Genomic DNA, 18,640 nt, shown 5'->3' with positions numbered 1-18,640 from the left:
TCTCCACCTGCGTACTTACCCTCTGTATGGTTTCTTCGAAACTTGGTTGCGGTCCACCGCCATTCATTTGGAAGTGTCTCAGTCTTTCGTTCTGTGACTGGGAGGAAAAGAGATAGAAAGAGAAAGGAAAAACAAGAATGCAATCAGAGTGCGAAAAATGTCCCTAAGTAGAAATAATGAACGAACACCTAAAATCCGCCACTGCAAACGACCACAGAGAAGAACCAGAAACAGGAACGGAACAAGAAAACACACCGAAAACTCCTTTATTTGGTCATTTTTCAAAGAGCCAAACCGGAAGTGCGCCATGACGCAAAGCGGCACACGGCAACCGCAGTCACAATAGCGCGCGCTCAAGAATCACACCGTCAAAAGTGGCCCCGGAACGGGAAAACTGGGACCCGATCGCCGGACCATCCTCCAGGCCCTCGGAGTCAAACCTGAAGGTGCGGAACAGTACCGAAAAGATTCGCTTTTCCGCATGCAGTGCTCGCGTAGCTGTGCCTGTGAACAATTTGCATAATAAATTAAACGTATTTTTAATTCTTGCTACAATCAGCTTTTTTTCTGCGGAATGCGTTTTTCCTCTTCAGTCCTTTCCCCACGCTCCTTGGGACACGTCCATTCTTTCCCACTGCGTCTTGTAGTTCGTTCGGTCCACTTGCAAAACCTTGGCTATTTGTTTTTCCACGGAAATCAGGTCTTTATTTTCGTGTCATTTTTCTTGCCACTTAATGTTTGGCTTTTTTTTTGCTGCACTGAAAAATCGTGTTGCATCACGAGATGGTTCGTGTGCTGGCTGGCTGGCTGCTCCGAAGAAATCACTTTTAATTTTCTGCCAACACTAACTTTATTGCACCCGTACTGACCAAACGGCACGCGATTGTAGTTTTGTCAGGTTTTAACACTTTGCGTGTACTTCCTGCTGTGGGGCGGAATGGAATGCGTAACACTACAGTGGCACATAAATTAAGAAGTATTGCTTATACGATAATGGTGTTGTATGAGAGGCAAAAAGGAAAATATTTTTCCCGGAATTTAAAAAAAGTGCGGTAGGTTTAGAAAAATAAATTACTAAAAAAATACAAATACCACCAGGCGCCTCCATCAAACATTTTAAACAATTGGAACAAACCACCAGGCGTCTCCATCAAACTTAAAATTTTCTGTCTTTTTTCTCCATAAGCCTCCATCATTGCAGACCATTATCTTCGTCCTACACTTCCACAAAACCATTAAAAGTTAGATGCGCCTACCCGTCTACATCGTCGTCGTCGTCGTCGTCGTCATTGTGCAGCTTTTTTTGCCATTCATACAAAATGCCTTTCATCAACATTTTGCTACGAAAAATGACGACAGCAACCTTAAAATAAAAAGACGAAAGACAACCACCACAGACACGCCGTCTGGTCAGGTAATTTTGATTTCGTCTTTGATCCGCGCGTCGCACAACGCGAGAGGCGGAGCAGGTGAAGAAACACTTGAGAGTAATCAACAAAAGCCTACCCGTCCGAAACCCGGTACAATCGTAAGTCAACCGGCTGGTTTTCCTCGGCCGGTCGATGGCTAGACATACCCCGATGGACAGCACCGGGGATTGTTGGCCACCGGACGGCGTCGTTCGGGCTTTGTGTGTGTGCGTGTGTGAGAGAGAGGGTCTAGTTTTGCTTCTTCTCTAAACCGGCTTTCCCGGTACAATTAACCACCAAGCGGCTCCATTCACACTACGCATCAGTGTCGTCGTCGTCGTTGGATGACGATGAAGACGTACCGCGTTCATCCGTCATCCGTCGCCTTGCATTCATCATCGAGAAGGATAAACGAACAATGGTCTAGCGTTCATAAGAGTGATTGCTCCCCGTCTAGCGGCAGGCCATTGTGGACAGCAAATGGCCTTTGGTGCACAATAGTGAGATATAAATTTTCTCCTTTACCAAATCTTCGAGATACTAAACCTTAGAGTAAAAAATACACCCGATTAAGGGTTTAAGTAAACAACTTTATACATATTTAAAAATCCTCAACACGTACTGACGCTGTTTTTTGATTTTTTTTCAATGTATCAAGATTTTTAAATAAAATATAGTTTCGTAGCCTGAACCTCTCCATTCAGTTTCACACTATGTCTTCCTCCCATCGTTGGTGCTAAATAATTAAAGCATGCTTAAGCGACTACTACTCTTCAAGCCTTAAAAACCTCCTGCTTGCTAGCATCAGGTCAGCAGCTGTGGTGGGAATTTTATCAGCACAACCCTAGCTCCTCATTTAACAGCTCCCTCGTGTATCATTAAACCGAGTGCCGAGAAGGAACGGCGCTCCATCTTGACTGTTGCTTTGTCTTCCGTCGTATCCCCCTTTTTTTCGTCACATTTCCACCAACAAAAATACAATCAACCTACGACGACTTTCCGCTTCCATAAACCATTGCAAAAGGACACACACACACACACCGGTGACGGAGTTCACAAAACACACTAAAATATATTACGGTTGATGTTGTAACCTGGCGCAAACACACACAGTGAACCCGCAGATCATGTCCCGGCTGCTCCGGGAAAAGGTGAAAGTACGATATAATTTCACAAACGAAACGGTGTCGTCTACCAGCACACCACGTACACGCCCGGCACTGTGTAAGGGCATCTCATAAGTAAACGAATCACAATGCAAAGGGTTAACGATAGGAGTGTAACCTCAAACGACACCGCGACGATGGTACGGGCACCAGCCGGGGGGAGGGGTTTTCACCCACCCCATTTTCACCCACCCGCGTCAAGAAAAAGGACTCGTAATTATGATTGCTATCACGGTCATGCGCGGGCGCGCTCGTCTCGTACGAAAAATGCACACGAAAAAGCATTTTCTCCAAAAATGAGGTTGAACAAAACCGTGCTAGAAATGCTGCACGAGCCTTGCTTCCTTTTGAAGCTCACCGGTGGGAAAGTGAGTGCGTTTCTTGGCCTGACTTGACATGGTTGGCTGGCTGGCTGGTTGGCTGGCTGGCTCACCGGTTATCTCGTGCAGGCAACAGCAACAGGGGAGGCATAATTTTGAGATTTTTATTCACGACCACAATCTCATAACCGGGCCACATAAATATGGAACGGAATGTTGATTTTTTGGCATAAAACCACCGGGCGCTTTGCACACGGGCCCGGCGAAAGATAGCGCCTGATATGATGAACGAGCCGGGCGCGATGAAGATCTTAATTAGATTGAATTTTTCATTTCATGCACGCTTGGCAATGTTTTTGTTGTTGTTTTTGTTTGCCCGTCGAGTGAACGGAGGGGGGGGGGGGCTTTTGTGTTTAATTTCACAAGATGCTTTTCTTTTTGCGCATCGATAAGGATGGAAAACACGGGCATCTTGTTCCTGCGGGATGGTTTTTCTAGATTTTCTGTGGGTTGATATGCTCGAAAAACATATTTTAGGAATTTTACTTTATTCAAACAAAAACTCAGTCATACAGCACTAGACCCAACTCCTTTGGGTGATTTTCTAGCTTCTTAAGCTTTTTTGAATTATTGCTTGAAAATCAAGGGACAAGAAAAAGATTTTTGGGCAAAAACCATTATAGACATTATTATTTTAAACATGGAGACAATGATCGCAGATCTCCAGAAAAATGTTAAGAGGCCGAGCACGCACATCATTGCATACAGTTTCCCCCTTAATTTGACCATAAACTTGGGCTCGCTCCTCTCTATTTGCCTTCCCTATTTTATACCAACGTTTAACCCCGTTTTATTTTCCTTGCGTATGAAGTTTAAGGTTACGTACGCAAAACTCCCACGAAAGTGCGTCATAAAAATGCATTTACTTTCGCTTTCGTACCGGAACCCGGTCGGGAACCCGACAACTTGAGACTGATATTTCCGCACAGCTGAGTCGCTGTTGTCACAGTTACAACAAAAAAAACGTTAAAGAGACCAGGACAACCTCACACTGAAACGAGATAAACCATACTGCACCGATGCAGCGCACAAACAAAGAGCAATTAAAACTGCAACAGTGCATCACCTTCGCTTGTTCTCCATGCTCAGGCAACCGTGCATCTTCCGTCTTGGTTGGAAAAAGAGGGTTGAATCGGTGGATAAGCGCACACACACGCACACGCACACATCCGCAAGAAGAAAGCCTTCATCGAAGGCTAAAGAATGCTGCCGACTCCACCCACCGACCGTAATGTGACATGATACGTGCTGAAGTTGTTGCATTCTGTCTGGGGCCGGTTAACAAAGAGCCAACTAACGAGGCGGCGGGTTCGAAACCTGGCCAGAAGGTAACGATGAGAAACCAACACAACAACCACTCGAAACCGCTGCACACTTGAGGCGGGCACTTCGGCGGAGTGCTTACTCAGCACAGGCCAGACACGAAGGCGACACTCTCAAGTGGCCTAGGTTGGGCACCACCCGAGCCCATACGCGCCGTTTCCTTCGACACAGACTTCAGGTAGGCGCCCATGCACTCATGCACGGTTCGGTGCATTCTGCACGCCCCACACCTCACGAACCTCACGCCCGGAAACGATTCCGTCCGGTCTCAAGGATATCATTGACAGAGTCATTCAGTCATTTTCCTGCCCAGCCTCGTGGCGGCGAGCATTTCTTTCGCATCCTTCAAGGATGGTGCCCCAGCTTCGAAGATGAATAGATAGCAATTATTACTAATGCATGTGGTGTGCAGTGCCGCCCCCGTTCCATACAGATGTAGTTGCGTCCTGTTTACTCCGTCGTGTGCGTGAGTGTCTTTTTTTCTGAGTTGTTGTTGCTGTAAGTACGTGGTGCGTGTACGCAGCGCAATCTTGACATCCGCCACGGCTAACCTTCAACCTTTCGCGTAGGGGCGAGATGCTGATAAGTAACCTTGCCGGGGTTGATGAGTAAGACAAATAAAAATCGATAGCATCAGCCGAGATCTCGGTAGTCTCTTTCTACTGTTTGCAGTGTTGGCAAATGGTGATTCTGTTCATTTTGTCGGTGGCACGGCAGAAATGACTTACCCTTGACTGCGTTGCAGTGCCGCCGGTGGTGTTTTGATTCGATCTATCACGCCTATTTACAGTCTTTAGTCCTCTCAAGAGCCTCGCCAGGGTGGTACGCTTTTTGCTGGTCTCACGGCCGTCTGGAATGTGAGTGTGTGTTTTTGAAAAGAAAGGCAAACAAGTATTAATACAGAAAAAATGACTTATTTCGCTGCACAAAAAAAAACCTAGAAGGAGGCCTTTTTTCAAATCGAATTTTCCATCTGTTTTTAATGAATGTAGCAAATGGAAACATTATTCCAACCGATAAACATTTCCAACGCAGATCCAACCATTTTCGTAACAGTCTAGCACGCTTCCGACGAGGCACGAGAGGTCATAATCCGATGACTGCGAGCCACTTGCCATTGCCGGGCCATCCAATAAACAGTCACACAACGAATGGCAGAACTCCACACATTCCTCGTCCATTCGTTCCCTCGGATATCGCGAATATTTTGCCGGTCGCGCGATCCAGACTCCATCCAACCGACCGTTCCGTCGGTGCCGGGGTCTCACAGTCGCGTAAAATAATCTACCAGCGAACGGGATGGAATGGAGCGAAAGAGAAAGTACAATCCCGTCGGACGAAAGGGGGAATTGACAACGGACGACGCCTTTGTTGGATAATTTATCTCAATTATAATGGCGTTTTGTTGTGTGCCGCGGAAGCGATGATTTATTTGGCGTTAAATTAGACAGCCACCAAAAACGCTTCTCCCCGCTCCGAGGGCGCGAGCGCACACGCTTCGTAATGGGGAATAAAGTGGCTCAAGTGAATGCCGTCCCCGAGAGAGAGAGCGAATTCGTGAGGTGGACAACGGTGGTGCAGGTGCTCGAGACAAATTTTCGGCCCACTTGGATGGGCATATTGAAACGAGCTTGGAACGGGCGGCCTGAAGTGCTGGCAGGTTGGTTGATTGACGGAAAGGCTACCTTATGTTGGTGAAGCATATCGACACTTACCCGTTGGTGGAAATTCGTAGAAGTACGCTGAGCGTGGGCTGAGGCAGCTGAAAGTAAAATAAAAAAAGAGAGGAGGTTGGAATGGAATGGCCACGATCGATATTCGCATGTACGATCACGCGCTGAAATCGCAATCGGTATGAGTAAATAGTGGTGACGATGCATGTTTGATTCTTTAAGTGATGAGAGGGAAAGCAATTATACGAAGCTTCATAAGTGGATGCTACTTTATGTCATGTGTGACAGGGATAAAGGTTGAGAGGGAGGTAGTTTACGTGAATGCTGGTAGTGATGGGAACAGCCACTCAGTAACGTGATTTAAATCAGACTGAAACAGGTAGAATAATGAGTTGAATCTTTTGCTCACTCTTCAAGAGCTGAATGATTTATCATTGCATTTTAACTCACTCATGAGTTAAATAAATCATTAGTGATTTAAATCATCTCATTCATTGCGGGCATTTAACTCATTCGCTTATTCTAACTCAGTTTGCACATTACTAAGTGCTACTGATTGCAGGCTAACATAAAAACTAAAAATAAATTTAAGAAATTTAAAAAAGTTTCCAACAACTTGAACGAAAATTCATTGAATTTATTACTAACTCCGGAATCTAACAAAGTAAAGTGAAAAATATATTTTAAATTTTCGTTTCATTCACCTCTATGCCAAATAATAAATAGTTTACCTTTAGATGCACTAACTACCAATAATGGCACTGTCGTCAACTTTGAATAAAACAGAAAACTTTCAACCCGATGAGCACTAGCCACAGAGCTCCATTATGTATGATAAAACATATGAAATATCATACCTGGGAACACCAAATCGAACCATAATTCACCAAATTCCCCGATTCCCAACGTCCCCATTTCCAGCAAAACTTTCCGATTAGAACTGTCGACACCTGCAACGCACGGCTACGGCCAAACCGTTCGGTACATTCAATATCCTTTCTGCCGGTGGATGCATAATTGAACTGCACAAAAAGAACCCCACTCACAATACACCTCAAAAACGTTCGTTTGGCGATGGGCTTGAGGGTGCTCCTGGAGAAGGGATGGGGAAACGCATTCCTCCATTTCCCATCTCTTGCTTCCAGCGCCCTTCCCAAAAATGGGTCCACGAAAAATGTCTGTATGCGAGCAAACCAATGGTGACACCTTAAATAAACGATCACGACTCATTCGGGCATTCTGTTTTCCGCCATTTGCTAATGAAAAGATGGCTTCGAATTTCCATTTCAGCATTTCTTCCATTCCCGAACCTGTTCTCCTCATTCCCTCCCTCCACTCCACTCTCTATCGACCCACGGCAAAAGCTAAAGCCCATTCAGCCGATGCCGATTGGAAAAGCCATGAAAATGCAATTGATTGCAAACGGACGAATACGGGCGAAACAGTAGCACCCGGCAACAAAACGCACCGCGGGAAAACCACGAAAAGCACCTGGCCTACGTACCAAACGGGGCACAGGTTCGCACGTTTCGATCCGTTGTTTTATCGCTGCTCGCACAGCATTAATACGCAGCCAGTTTGCCGGCGCGTTGTCTGACTATTGAATATGGAACGGAAATAAAATAAGCGCTCCCGGATAGGGAACGAAACACAGGAAACGCGTCCCGTGAGCAACCATTACGTGCACCATTCCATTTGGCATTCCCAAACCCCGACGCCAAACGGCCAACCCACCTCGAACCGACCCTGTAGGACGCAATAAACAATCATAGCATTTGCGATAAAACATGCATCTATAATAATACGAAATATGAATAATTTATTACAATATAATCGATACGCTTGCCCTGCGTTCGGTTGAGGTCTTCTGTTTTTGCCCGTTTGATGACAGCGCACCAAGAGTGTGATTCTCCGCACTATTTGGCCTTTTGTTGTTGAGGTTTTATGTCGCCTTTTTTGCTCTTTTCATCATCCCACTGTAAGCCTGGCCGGCAACCGGTAAAATCGAAACGGGCAAGAGATGCATAAATGAGCGCCGGTAGCGCTGGGGCACCCGTTTGGCAAGCGAACAATCAGCGGCCGGTGGATCAAACTGTTGCCACTTAGGAGTCAATTGATTGAAAACTTGTCAGGCGTGAACGATGCCTGTTTAAATCAATACGCCGGCAATTATCGAGCCGAGTGATCTTTTAATCGATTTCTCGGGCCGTTTCATTTTCTGGGTACGTAAAGCATACAATTATAGCCTGGAGAAAATACAAGTATTGGAGGTTAAATTTATCCACCAAAGACTAGTAGAGTGGACGAGAGAACAATAAAACATCAAAATTCATGTAACAGGGTCACGATCCATATAATTGAATCCTTGAATCACTCAGAAGAGTGCCTATTGATGAACTTTGCAATCATCTTCTTCTTCTTTCTTGGCCCGCCTCCTATGGTGCACGTCTAAAAGACATGGCCTACAGTAGTATTGGAAGATTCGGTTTACGGGAGCTTCGAAGATCCAATCCCTAGAAAGATTCGTAGTGGACTGAATCCTGAATGACGTATTCCAATCCGCTTCGGATTCGATACGGATCGAAATCCGATTGGAATTCAATAAGGAAGTGAATCCTACCCAAATACTATTCGAATCCGTTTCGAATCCGATCTTTATTTGATCCGAATCCGATCTTATCCTAATCCGACTAGGATCTGACTAGAATTTTTTTAGGATTCCATTGGGATTCAATTGGGATTCGATTTGGGATTCAATTGGGATTCGATTGAGATTGGATTGAGATTCAATTGGGATTCAATTGGTATTCCATTGGAAAACGATTAGAATTAAACAAGGTACAGTTGTTTATTTTGCAGAACAGTATCTTGGCAATCTGTTTTGGATTTCATTCAGACTGTTTAGTCTAATTCGACATGACATCCAAATGCAAATTTCCACCGAGAGCATTCTACTATAGAAATATTCTACTATCGATTTAAATAATTCCACTTAACGATTCAACTGTTCCATTTTATGAATGGAAAGCCTCAAATATTACTACCCTAAATATTTCACTATCAATTTAAAACATTCTCCTAATTGATTCAACAGTTCCATAATATGGATGAAGCCTCTGCGATAATACAAGAATACATGAATGTATCGCATCATGACAAACAAACAAACCCCGTTCTGATATAATAACTTAACATAGAAACTTCACTACTTCAATAACAAAAAACCGCTAGCTAGCTGCCCTAATCCCATAATTCTGTTCACCATCGGACTTACCTTTGCTGAACAGCAGCACTGTTGGCAGGTACATTGGCGGAGGTTTGTGATTGTTGTGGCTGGGGTTGTTGCTGTTGTTGCTGCTGTTGCTGTTGCTGCTGCTGTTGCTGCTGTTGCCCTTGCTGTGACTGTAGGGTCGTTCTGGCCACCCTTGGAGCGAACACGCCGTACCCGAATCCATAAATTTCGTCCTCCTCCTTATCGGACAGGCAGCTGGAGGGCTAAAATGGTGGACGGAAACAGCAAAAAACAAAAACAAATGAATCGTAGCCCTTGAGACACTGCCGCTGAAATAAGAAACGATTCCGGACGGAGTAAGGTAAGCGATGCAGATATAAACATCCATTTGTACAGCCAACAACGGTGGTCGAGCAATTTCGAGCCCCGAAGGCACAAAGCAAAGCCCTCCCTTCTCCGACAGGATAATCCAGCACGGGGCACGTCCGATTGGCGGTGCAGGTGGGGCGAAGAGAGTTTGCAATTTAATTATAACAATTAAAGCTGTCGCTTTTGATTGTTTTTTTTTTTCTTCTCGATTTGCTCTGCCGCGTTCTGACCTCAAGCAAGTACAGAAACACACCGAAACAACAGAAAAACGGAACGCAAGAAGAGCCGAGTGTGTCACTGGCCGGGTCCTGCCTTCCCACAGGACAGCAAGGCAATCTTTTTAGCAAGAAGAACATCTTCCTTTTGTCTGTAGGTTTTTTGGGCAACCTTAAATGAGGTGTGCTATTTGCTTTGCTGGGAGACATTTTGGATTGCGGAGCGATTGGGCCTATTATTATGTTCGGCAAAAGCTCTGAAACATACCAACGCACAGTTGGCGACCGATCCGGCCAACTGGCTATCTCAATGAGGATTCGTTTACACTCAACCTTTTGGGCCATCTTCGGGCAGTCCCCAAAAGGGAAGATGTCCGAAGACCTCACACAGTTACCGAGTTAATCAAGCCACACACCACTTACAACCACTTGAGAAAACATTTTGATGCGCGAATTTTACCCCCAAATCGGTTGCCAAACGATGAAATTAAGGCGGAAGGAAGCGCGGGGCCCATGAAAAACCAACACATCTCATCAGGTGGATTCGATTTGGGTGGCAAACACGGCAATTAGAGTGCAATTTACGACAGGTTGCACATTTTCACGTCGACCACGGAGGCCAGTGACAGTTACACGGGAAGGCCACACCTAAGCAAACGCTAAGCGGTCAATTAACTGATCGCCCTAAGAAAACGGGTGAATCAGGAGTATCAAAGCTCAGCTGCAGTGATGTCTTGTGACCGGCCGAACTATTGCTGGGCAGAATGTTTTAATCAGCCATTCTTGGAAGCATTGTTTCGCTTAATTATTGTAACTATGTACATTAATCCTATTAAGTGCCAATTTCTCCGGATACGCTCCCAGACATACCGAGAATTGTTTGATGCAATTACTTACCGAATATTTGCCGGGCACGTAGATGGGCTGGCTGTGGCTGTTGGGCAAACCGCCGTGGCACGAATTGCCTCGATGGCCCCGTATCAGTCCGCCACCGCCACCGGACGAACTGTGGGGACTCCGTTCCGACCAGGCCCGCTGTCGTGCTTCCTCCAGCGCCGAAAGGACCTCACCGAACGGGGCGAGCAACATTTCACAGTACACCGATGCGAGCCCTTCCAGGTGGCCTCGTGCACCGTCCTGCAAGCAAAAGGAAACCCCCCCGAACGAGAAGAACACAATGTAGTACGAATTACAACACAAATACAATCAGAGAAGGCAAAGGAAAACTCCATATCAGAGTTGATGAAATAATTAATAAACAGTGCAACGAGGGAGGCCGGGAAGACGGTTCCTTTTTTTTCGACTGCCCTATAAAACCAGGACCGAAAACACATTGCAGCAAACGCCACTCAAATGCATCTATTGTCTTACTGGTTCTTCTCTTACATTCGCTTCCCCTTTCTCCCTATCGTTCCCTGTGGTGCAGTATGAGGCAATAATGATGCTGATGATGATGATGCAGATTGCAAAATATAATGCATCATGAAATTTGAGCTTCATACAATCGGGATCGGCCTTTCTTTTTTTGTTGGTGCTTGCAAATGAGTTTGGCTGCCTTTTTTTCGTTGCTGCTGCTGCTGCTAAACTACCAGATTCATCAACATCCTCGTTGAGGACTGAGATTCAATTTGCTGCTGCGTTTCGTGGTAGAATTTTCGCACACAAAACCTCCACAAACGCTCCGGCCTGCCCCCGGTTTTGTTTCCCCCTTCTGGGGTCTGGCCAATCAGTGTGCAAGAGACTGCTTCCTTTGTACGACGCGTGTGTACCGCCCCGGTTGACAGCTGAATGCAATCAGTGCCTGGCAGAACCGATCGTGCGGAAGCGCTTCTCTGCGCCCGCTCTGTTGTTTCGCTCTCCCAGCCCCAGTGCGAGCGCCATATCTCGAGCGTTTTCGGCAAACTACACGGACCTCATCGAAGGAGGACTACCTTTGATGCGTTTGTGAATGGTACTTGAAAGCCGTCGTAGGATGTAGACCAACAAAGCGACATCATTAATTAAGTACCCAATTAAGACCGCACTGCCGCTTGGCTACCTACCGGTCCTCGTACCGGTTTCTCCCGGTGTGATGTGTGCTCAGCACTCCGATAAGCTACACGGCGAGACCTGCCGAAACCCAGAAAGTGAAAGGATTGTGAAGTTCTCGTCCGTTTCTTTAGACGGCAGCACACACACACACATATACAGTCTGCTTACGTGCTCAGGAACGTCTCGGGTGACGATTTTGCAATTCTGGAGCTGAGCTCAGAGTGCAAAGGATCAGAGGTAAAAAGAGGGTCTAGGTCAATGGTAGGAACATTGCACAGCAAAAACCCAGTGCCAGAGGAGTTAAGAACAGCTGCCTGAAGTGCAGGTTTCGGCACAACACACACACACACACTGCTCGGCAAGGATCACCCAGAAAGCAAAGGGGTACAAGGGCCATCTAATGAAGTGTAACGAACCGGAACCAAAAATTCTGAACCCCATCAGTGCACGACAGCTTCGAGCGGAGCACACCGGCGATGTGGCAAACAATATTTGCTCTTCCAAACTAATTTTTTGAAGAGCTTGAAATTCGACACCCGGGGTTTTACGGCGAGAGGAAGGTAAACCATGGTAAACAGTGAACCCCTTGCCAAAAAAGCGTATTAAATCCATCCAATCCTTTACAAGACACACACACACGCACACTCCTCTGTTTGCATCGGTCGAGTCGTCAGGGTAGTGCAGGTTCGTTGACGTTCCTTCGGTAGTTTTTGCGTGTCGGTAAGGTGAAAAATAGTTCCAAGGTACAACGACGGTCGTTAACGTCTCAATGTAAACAGGAACCTCAAATGGGGACGTCGTCCCGGGTTCTGGAACGGTGAGCTCTACAGAACCTTCGACAATGGGCTAAGCACGCGACTAATGTTTCAATTAGAATTTCCTTTTGCTGCTAGGGCTAAACGTTGGTTGCGTCATTTGTTAAATTGATTGCATGTGTTTGGAACACAAACACGGCAAGCTCAACTACGAAGGAGGACAAACTTTGAAATATTATATCACGCGGCCGGCTTTAGCGTCCAGTCTTCCGGAGCTTTAAAATAATCGATCCATACTCATCAGACACAGCCAAAGCAAGTCGGGAGATAAAAAAAAACGTCGACACAAGGTCTTATTGTACGACACAATTAAAGTGATAACATCCCACAAGCGTTCTGGCACAATCTCGTACGTTTGCTATTATCTCGCGCGGCTCCAGCAGCTTCACTGCACTTCAGCCAGCTTTGCTTTGTGCGGCGCGCGCCTTGCCGGGTGGTGTTGCTTTCGTTTCCTGTGAAGCAGAACAGGTTGAGCCTACGGTAGCGTCAACACACGCGCCCCGTACAACACGCGACTGTCTTCCGGCTCATGCGAACTGTGCACACACACCGCGAGCAGGCAACTCCAGCGCTATTGAAGATGTCTACGGCAACGGCACGCCACGTGCTTCCACACGCCTTTTCACCAAACAAAATGGTGTTTTATTTTTGTGCCAAGGCTTAATCTCCCTCTGGCAAAGGAGTGGCGTCGGTGCGGATATAAAATAGCAAAACGGGCAGAAAAACACACACACACACACACGCACGGCTCCTACCACATGAGCCTGCCGGAGTTTTGCGAATAGGCTGGATGGGAAGCTTTTTTGTGCCACGTTGGGACTTGGTATAGAGTGGAGCGCCCATACCGTAATGGTGTATTATTGTTATTGTTGTTTTGCTTTGCAGGTGTAATATCATTAGGGGTGGGAGGAATAAAAAAATGGTACAATAAAACGTGGCATTCCAACTACATGACCTCACACACACACACAGACGTTTCACACTCATTTTCACGCAATGCGATTGAAACGCTTTAGGCGTAATAAAATGGTTTATGGACGCAACAAACTCCACCGTTTGGAGTGAGGTTGGTTTTTTCAAGGGTCCTTATGGACACGCTAATGTACACAGTCTTGGCTTTTATATTCAATTCATTTTATTAACTGGCAACTGCATGTGAAACTAGTTGTGATAAGGATAATGCGTGAACGGCACACGAATTCGGTAACGCAGGGTTAATTAATTCGATTGCCACCGTTGGTAATGGAGCTACTTTTGATCGTAATGGAGCATGTTCAAGCACTCTTCACTAGACCATAATATTGCGCGATGCTTCCGTATAAATAATAGGAGCATATTATAGTTCTCATCACTTTATAGGAGACATAGCGAGGTAACGATGACCTTTTTCATACTCTTGACACTTGCTTCGCGCTCTTCACTTGTTGGAGGAATCCTCGAAACTGTTGGCCTTTCTCCCAGGCTGTCCTAATTTGAGCATACCAAGACTCCTAATCCCATCAGTGATCGGAGCGTGTCCTCGTGATCCTTTCAAACTTAAAGTCAAAAAATCCTCCTGAACATCTTCACCTCGAACACAGCTGAGAAGCTTTCATTATAATTTGGGCAGATCTCAGTCACGTCTCAGAGGCGTACGTGACTAAAATGAGTACTCTTCCTAGTTGCTAACTCTCACCTGAACTGAACTTCTCCACAAAATCTTAATCGTAATGAGTCGAATCAGAGGAAGGCCAGGAAAAACGAATATGAGTAATGAGTGAGTTTTTTTTTTTTCAAAATTTTGTAATAATATTCAGGACATTGTTTGACTTCTGATCGGTCGGAAATATCAGTTTTCAAAGTTCAAGTGATCATTGACCTCAATGTCTAATTAAAAAAAAACTTCTACTTGTGAGCTCCCAAGAGACCCGAATACATTATCTATTACCTCTCCAACTCAGTGTACAGCAAAAAACACTTGCGACAAATTCAAAATGTTTAGCTAAACTAATTTTGCTATCGAAAGACAAAAAACACCACACTTCAAGCTCTTCTTGACTATCACATCCAACCTAGACAGCAGCCGCGTAGCACCCCTGGCAACAAACTCAGCCAAAAACCAAACGTAAATTGAAGTGTAAACGAAAAAGCCCACACGCCCGCATACACTCCAAATCGGTAAGTAAAATCAATATCACAACCACAAATGGTGCGTTTGCCACCTACGAACGACGGTTTGTTGTTTGCACACATTCCTTTTTGTTTCGTTGGCTCCCCGACCAAAACCGACGCTTTTTCCTGTGTACCATTAGCACCCGGCGGAAAAAGTTTCCACCATTTCTAAGGCAAGTTTTCTAAGCGATAGCCCAGCCCCTTCCCCGGCACCCAATTGAAGAGCTTTTATTAACTCAAAGTCGGCTGTTCAAAGAACGGGGCTACCGAGGCGTTCCGAGGTACATCCGTGTTCCGTGAGCCTACTACGATCCACACACACACACACACTAACAGTCACACCGTCGCAAGGAAACGATTGGACCATCCGCCTTTCTGGTGCTGCCCGTCGGTTTGAATAATTCAGCTGCCCAAACTGTCGAAAGCAATACGGCCTAGGCTAGCCCACGTGCACCAAGGTAGGACGAAAGCTGTCGCTCTAGTCGCTCGGTTTGCCATTTTATTTTTGCTTGTCGGCTTCATTTTCATTTTGATTCACTTTAAAGAAGCAGAGCGAGAGAGAGAGAGAAAAAAAAGCCCTCCACCCAGACTGGCAAAAGGTTGCTTTTCGGCTTAGTTTTCGGCGAACGCGGGGACCCTTTGCGCGGGAAATGTCAAATCGAAAAACGTGCCCGGCATTTCGTGGTTTTGAGCGCCGGCAAATGCGCACCGTCTCGACTGGCTAGGACGCTAGGAGCGGGAGGCCCAGGAAAATTGAGCGATATTGCTTTAGGCCGAGACGTTGCCGGAGCAGCATCGAATTTGCTGGGGCGCAAATTGGAGGGGCGCGTGAGAGTGTCACACTAATTTGCATACGGTACGGATTTCAATTTCCTCAAACGCCGGGCTAGCACTGGGTGGCGCGAGCGGCAACGAACGTAGAAAGCACGTCGGTCGTCGTCCGTACAGTTTGGTTGAAGAAAATTTTTAAGCCAAACCTATCAGATGAAAGGATGGTTCGATTTTCGTTCGCATTACTTTGTTTTGGTTTGTTGCTTTGGGAGGTTTTTTTGCGTTGGGATGTTTCCATTAGTCATTTCGTGACTTTGCAGATCAACCCTTTTGAAGAACTTAAAACAAGATATTCGAGGAATCCTTGTTCATTGCCTTAAACGAAGTTACGAATAGTTTACTTTTCACGAAAATCGAATTTAAAGTTGCGTTACGTCAATTTTCCTAAAAAATAAGATTTTGACTTTAAAAAAGAATGCTATCTATAGTTACTTCTTATCAAGCCGAGATGAATTAGTGTCTGTTTTAGTCGTCACAAAAAAAGCGGTATAACTACATCCCCAACTCTGTACTTCATTTGAGTCTAACTAATCGCTTACAAGTACGATTCCGAACCAATGACAAGCTTTTTGGAACCTTTTTTTTCTACCAAAGGGTCGTTCATTTTGGGACCTGGTATTCACAAACCGCATACGGGAAGATCAGACACAGACACAGATCTACAAGTCACCGGTAAAAATTGAGCGACGACTGTACCGGAGCTTAATTACCAAAGATGATCAGTACCGTACCTACAGACAGTTCTTTAATAGATTCTACGCCGGTACCATGTTACCACAGCCCAAACATGGTTTCCATTTCTGACGTTACACATTCGGTAGATGGAACACACACACACACGCAGCACAAAATGGCTCCATTCACCAAAAACTACCCGTACGACCGGCGAGACGGTTTCGGGGGCCCGCCATAATCCGTTTGTAACCGACGAGATCGAGATGATGTAGATTGAACCTGACACGACACTGTACCCTGCCATTGCCTTTCGACCGAGTAACGAGCGCACCGAAGTGGTAATCCCGACCATGCCCGTACATGTTGGCAAATCATCAGCGAAGGAATATTAAACGAATCAAAAAGCCATCCGTCGGCAGACGAACGCAGTCATCGTGTCACCGAACCGCAACCGTTATCCGCATCCGTTCGCTGTACATCCATCGGCACCGAGCGATGCCTACCGCACTGTTAGCTGTCTCTTCTTCAAACAGGGAGGTTCTTATTTGGCAAAGCATCCCCAGAAGTCTCTCTGTATGATGCTCTGAGTAAGGGTGGCGATCAAAACCGAACCGGGGTCGAAATTCCGGACTCCTGGCTGTCCAGCCGGCCTGGCTGTGCACGCCCAGTCGCACATCCATTTCCTCTCAATTTATTATGCATAACGTGGCGCTCGTGGTACAGATTGTTTCACCGGAGCGTTCCGTCGATCCCGGGCGGTGTCCGGTACATGGTGGTTTCGGGAATCCTTACGTTGGCACCATCGTGAACGAATGGTTCATTTTCCGCTACAACCGGCGTTGAGTATGATTTTTACATGATTTTTTCAACACTCTTCGTCGTCCTGGGCGTCCCAATTTTCCGAGATACAAACGAGGTACTGAAGGACGATGAGGTAAAACTCAAACACACACACACACACACACACACACACACACACACCGAGGCGCACTCATGAATTGATGATGAGCTTTGATTTTGCCCCGGAGTTTACAGTTTCACCGAAACTCGGGCATATCCGGGTTCCGGAGCTCTGTCCACCGGAGCAACAACCGTAACCAGTGTGCCACGGTGCGTAACGCAACACCCGTACCATCCGTGCGTACATCAAACTTTCGCCCCGCCCGCTGTAGCTACCCGCAGCACTCGATGCGAATCGGTGTGAAATAATTTCATCCGCCGAAAACCTCCGGGAAGGACATTGCAGCAACGGCCGACAAATAATTCAAGCACGGGATGCAAGGCCATTGCGAAAGGTGGGTCGGTTTCGGCAAATGAATCATAACCGAAGCCAACGGGGTTGTGCCGGTGGTGCCTGGAAGGAACGTTGGGAACCACCAGCGGGAAAGGCAGGCAGTTACGCTTGGTCGACGCCCTTATTTGTGTTCTCGGGGCCACAGCCGCTATATTAACATTGCCGAGCCGAGCCGAGCCGTCTGAGGGAGCTGATTGAATAATTAATTTACCGACGAAATGATAAATGTAGCCGGCGAAACACGCCAATTCGGAACCGGCAGCTTCAGCTTAATTCGCACCGCAAAAGCGGAGCGTATGTTTACCGTTCCGAGCCTCACGAATGTCCGCGACTCCCTCAGAATCCATCCACGGTCCACAGGCACACGTACACCTTAATCTGGGCTTCTTTAGGGATCCTATGCAACTGGGGGACAGAAACGTGGCCAACGATAGAAATAAATTCAATTTCTCTTACACCGCTGTAAGACTTTGGAACTGAGGTCCCGTGAACCCTTCTCTTGATACTATTTTTACAACAATTCACTGGAACAATTCACACGAAAGGAACGGAACGATCCATTGATCGCTTCTGCGCCCGGTTCAGGGTAATCCGGCTAATTCTATTTCAATAAATTTTACAACCAACTCCCAACTCTGCTTTCTGCAGAATCCGTATGTGAGCTCCAACTGAATTGCCCTATTGATTCTGGCCTCCCTTTTCCAGCTATTGGCTCCCCAGATGGCCTTATTGGTGTGGCGTGGCCTTCGTATCTGGTCACAGTTCAAGTGTGCCATCGAAGAGCTTTAGAGTCGATCCGTTGGATTACCGGTGGCTTAGGCGGGTGTTCGATTCTTGCTTCCTTCGGGTTCAGAATAGCTATTCGAGGACCAGGCAAAAAACTGGGGCCCCAACTTAACCTTTATCGCACAAGGAATTGTTGTGAATAAAAAAAAACAGAAACACATTTTTTTCCCTACTGAAACCAGTTTTCCACACCAACAATTTTCCGTCGCTGCTTCGTACCGGTGGATGGGTTAATTATACCTTCGCGTTCACCTGTTCACGAGCCCTCCACAGAGCGGCCCACATCGAAT

General features: G+C 46.3%; 1 protein-coding gene across 9 annotated transcripts in view; it reads right to left on the bottom strand.

The window, feature by feature from the left end:
• The window catches only part of LOC118502914, a 120,674-nt gene that overhangs the window by 17,384 nt on the left and 84,650 nt on the right, over window positions 1-18,640 (bottom strand). For all 9 annotated transcript variants that reach the window (XM_036035648.1, XM_036035639.1, XM_036035644.1 and 6 more), the window contains exons 3-7: window positions 10,665-10,904; window positions 9,226-9,446; window positions 5,994-6,040; window positions 5,007-5,128; window positions 20-97 (exon numbers count right to left, since the gene is read on the bottom strand). In XM_036035648.1, the coding sequence (XP_035891541.1) occupies window positions 20-97; window positions 5,007-5,128; window positions 5,994-6,040; window positions 9,226-9,446; window positions 10,665-10,904 (708 nt within the window). The remainder of the gene's footprint in view (window positions 1-19; window positions 98-5,006; window positions 5,129-5,993; window positions 6,041-9,225; window positions 9,447-10,664; window positions 10,905-18,640) is intronic.

This window comes from Anopheles stephensi, chromosome 2 (genome assembly GCF_013141755.1).
Source record: "Anopheles stephensi strain Indian chromosome 2, UCI_ANSTEP_V1.0, whole genome shotgun sequence".
Taxonomy (NCBI): Eukaryota; Metazoa; Arthropoda; class Insecta; order Diptera; family Culicidae; genus Anopheles; species Anopheles stephensi.
The sequence above is the reverse complement of the archived record's forward strand: the minus strand, read 5'-3'. Positions and strand labels throughout refer to the sequence as shown.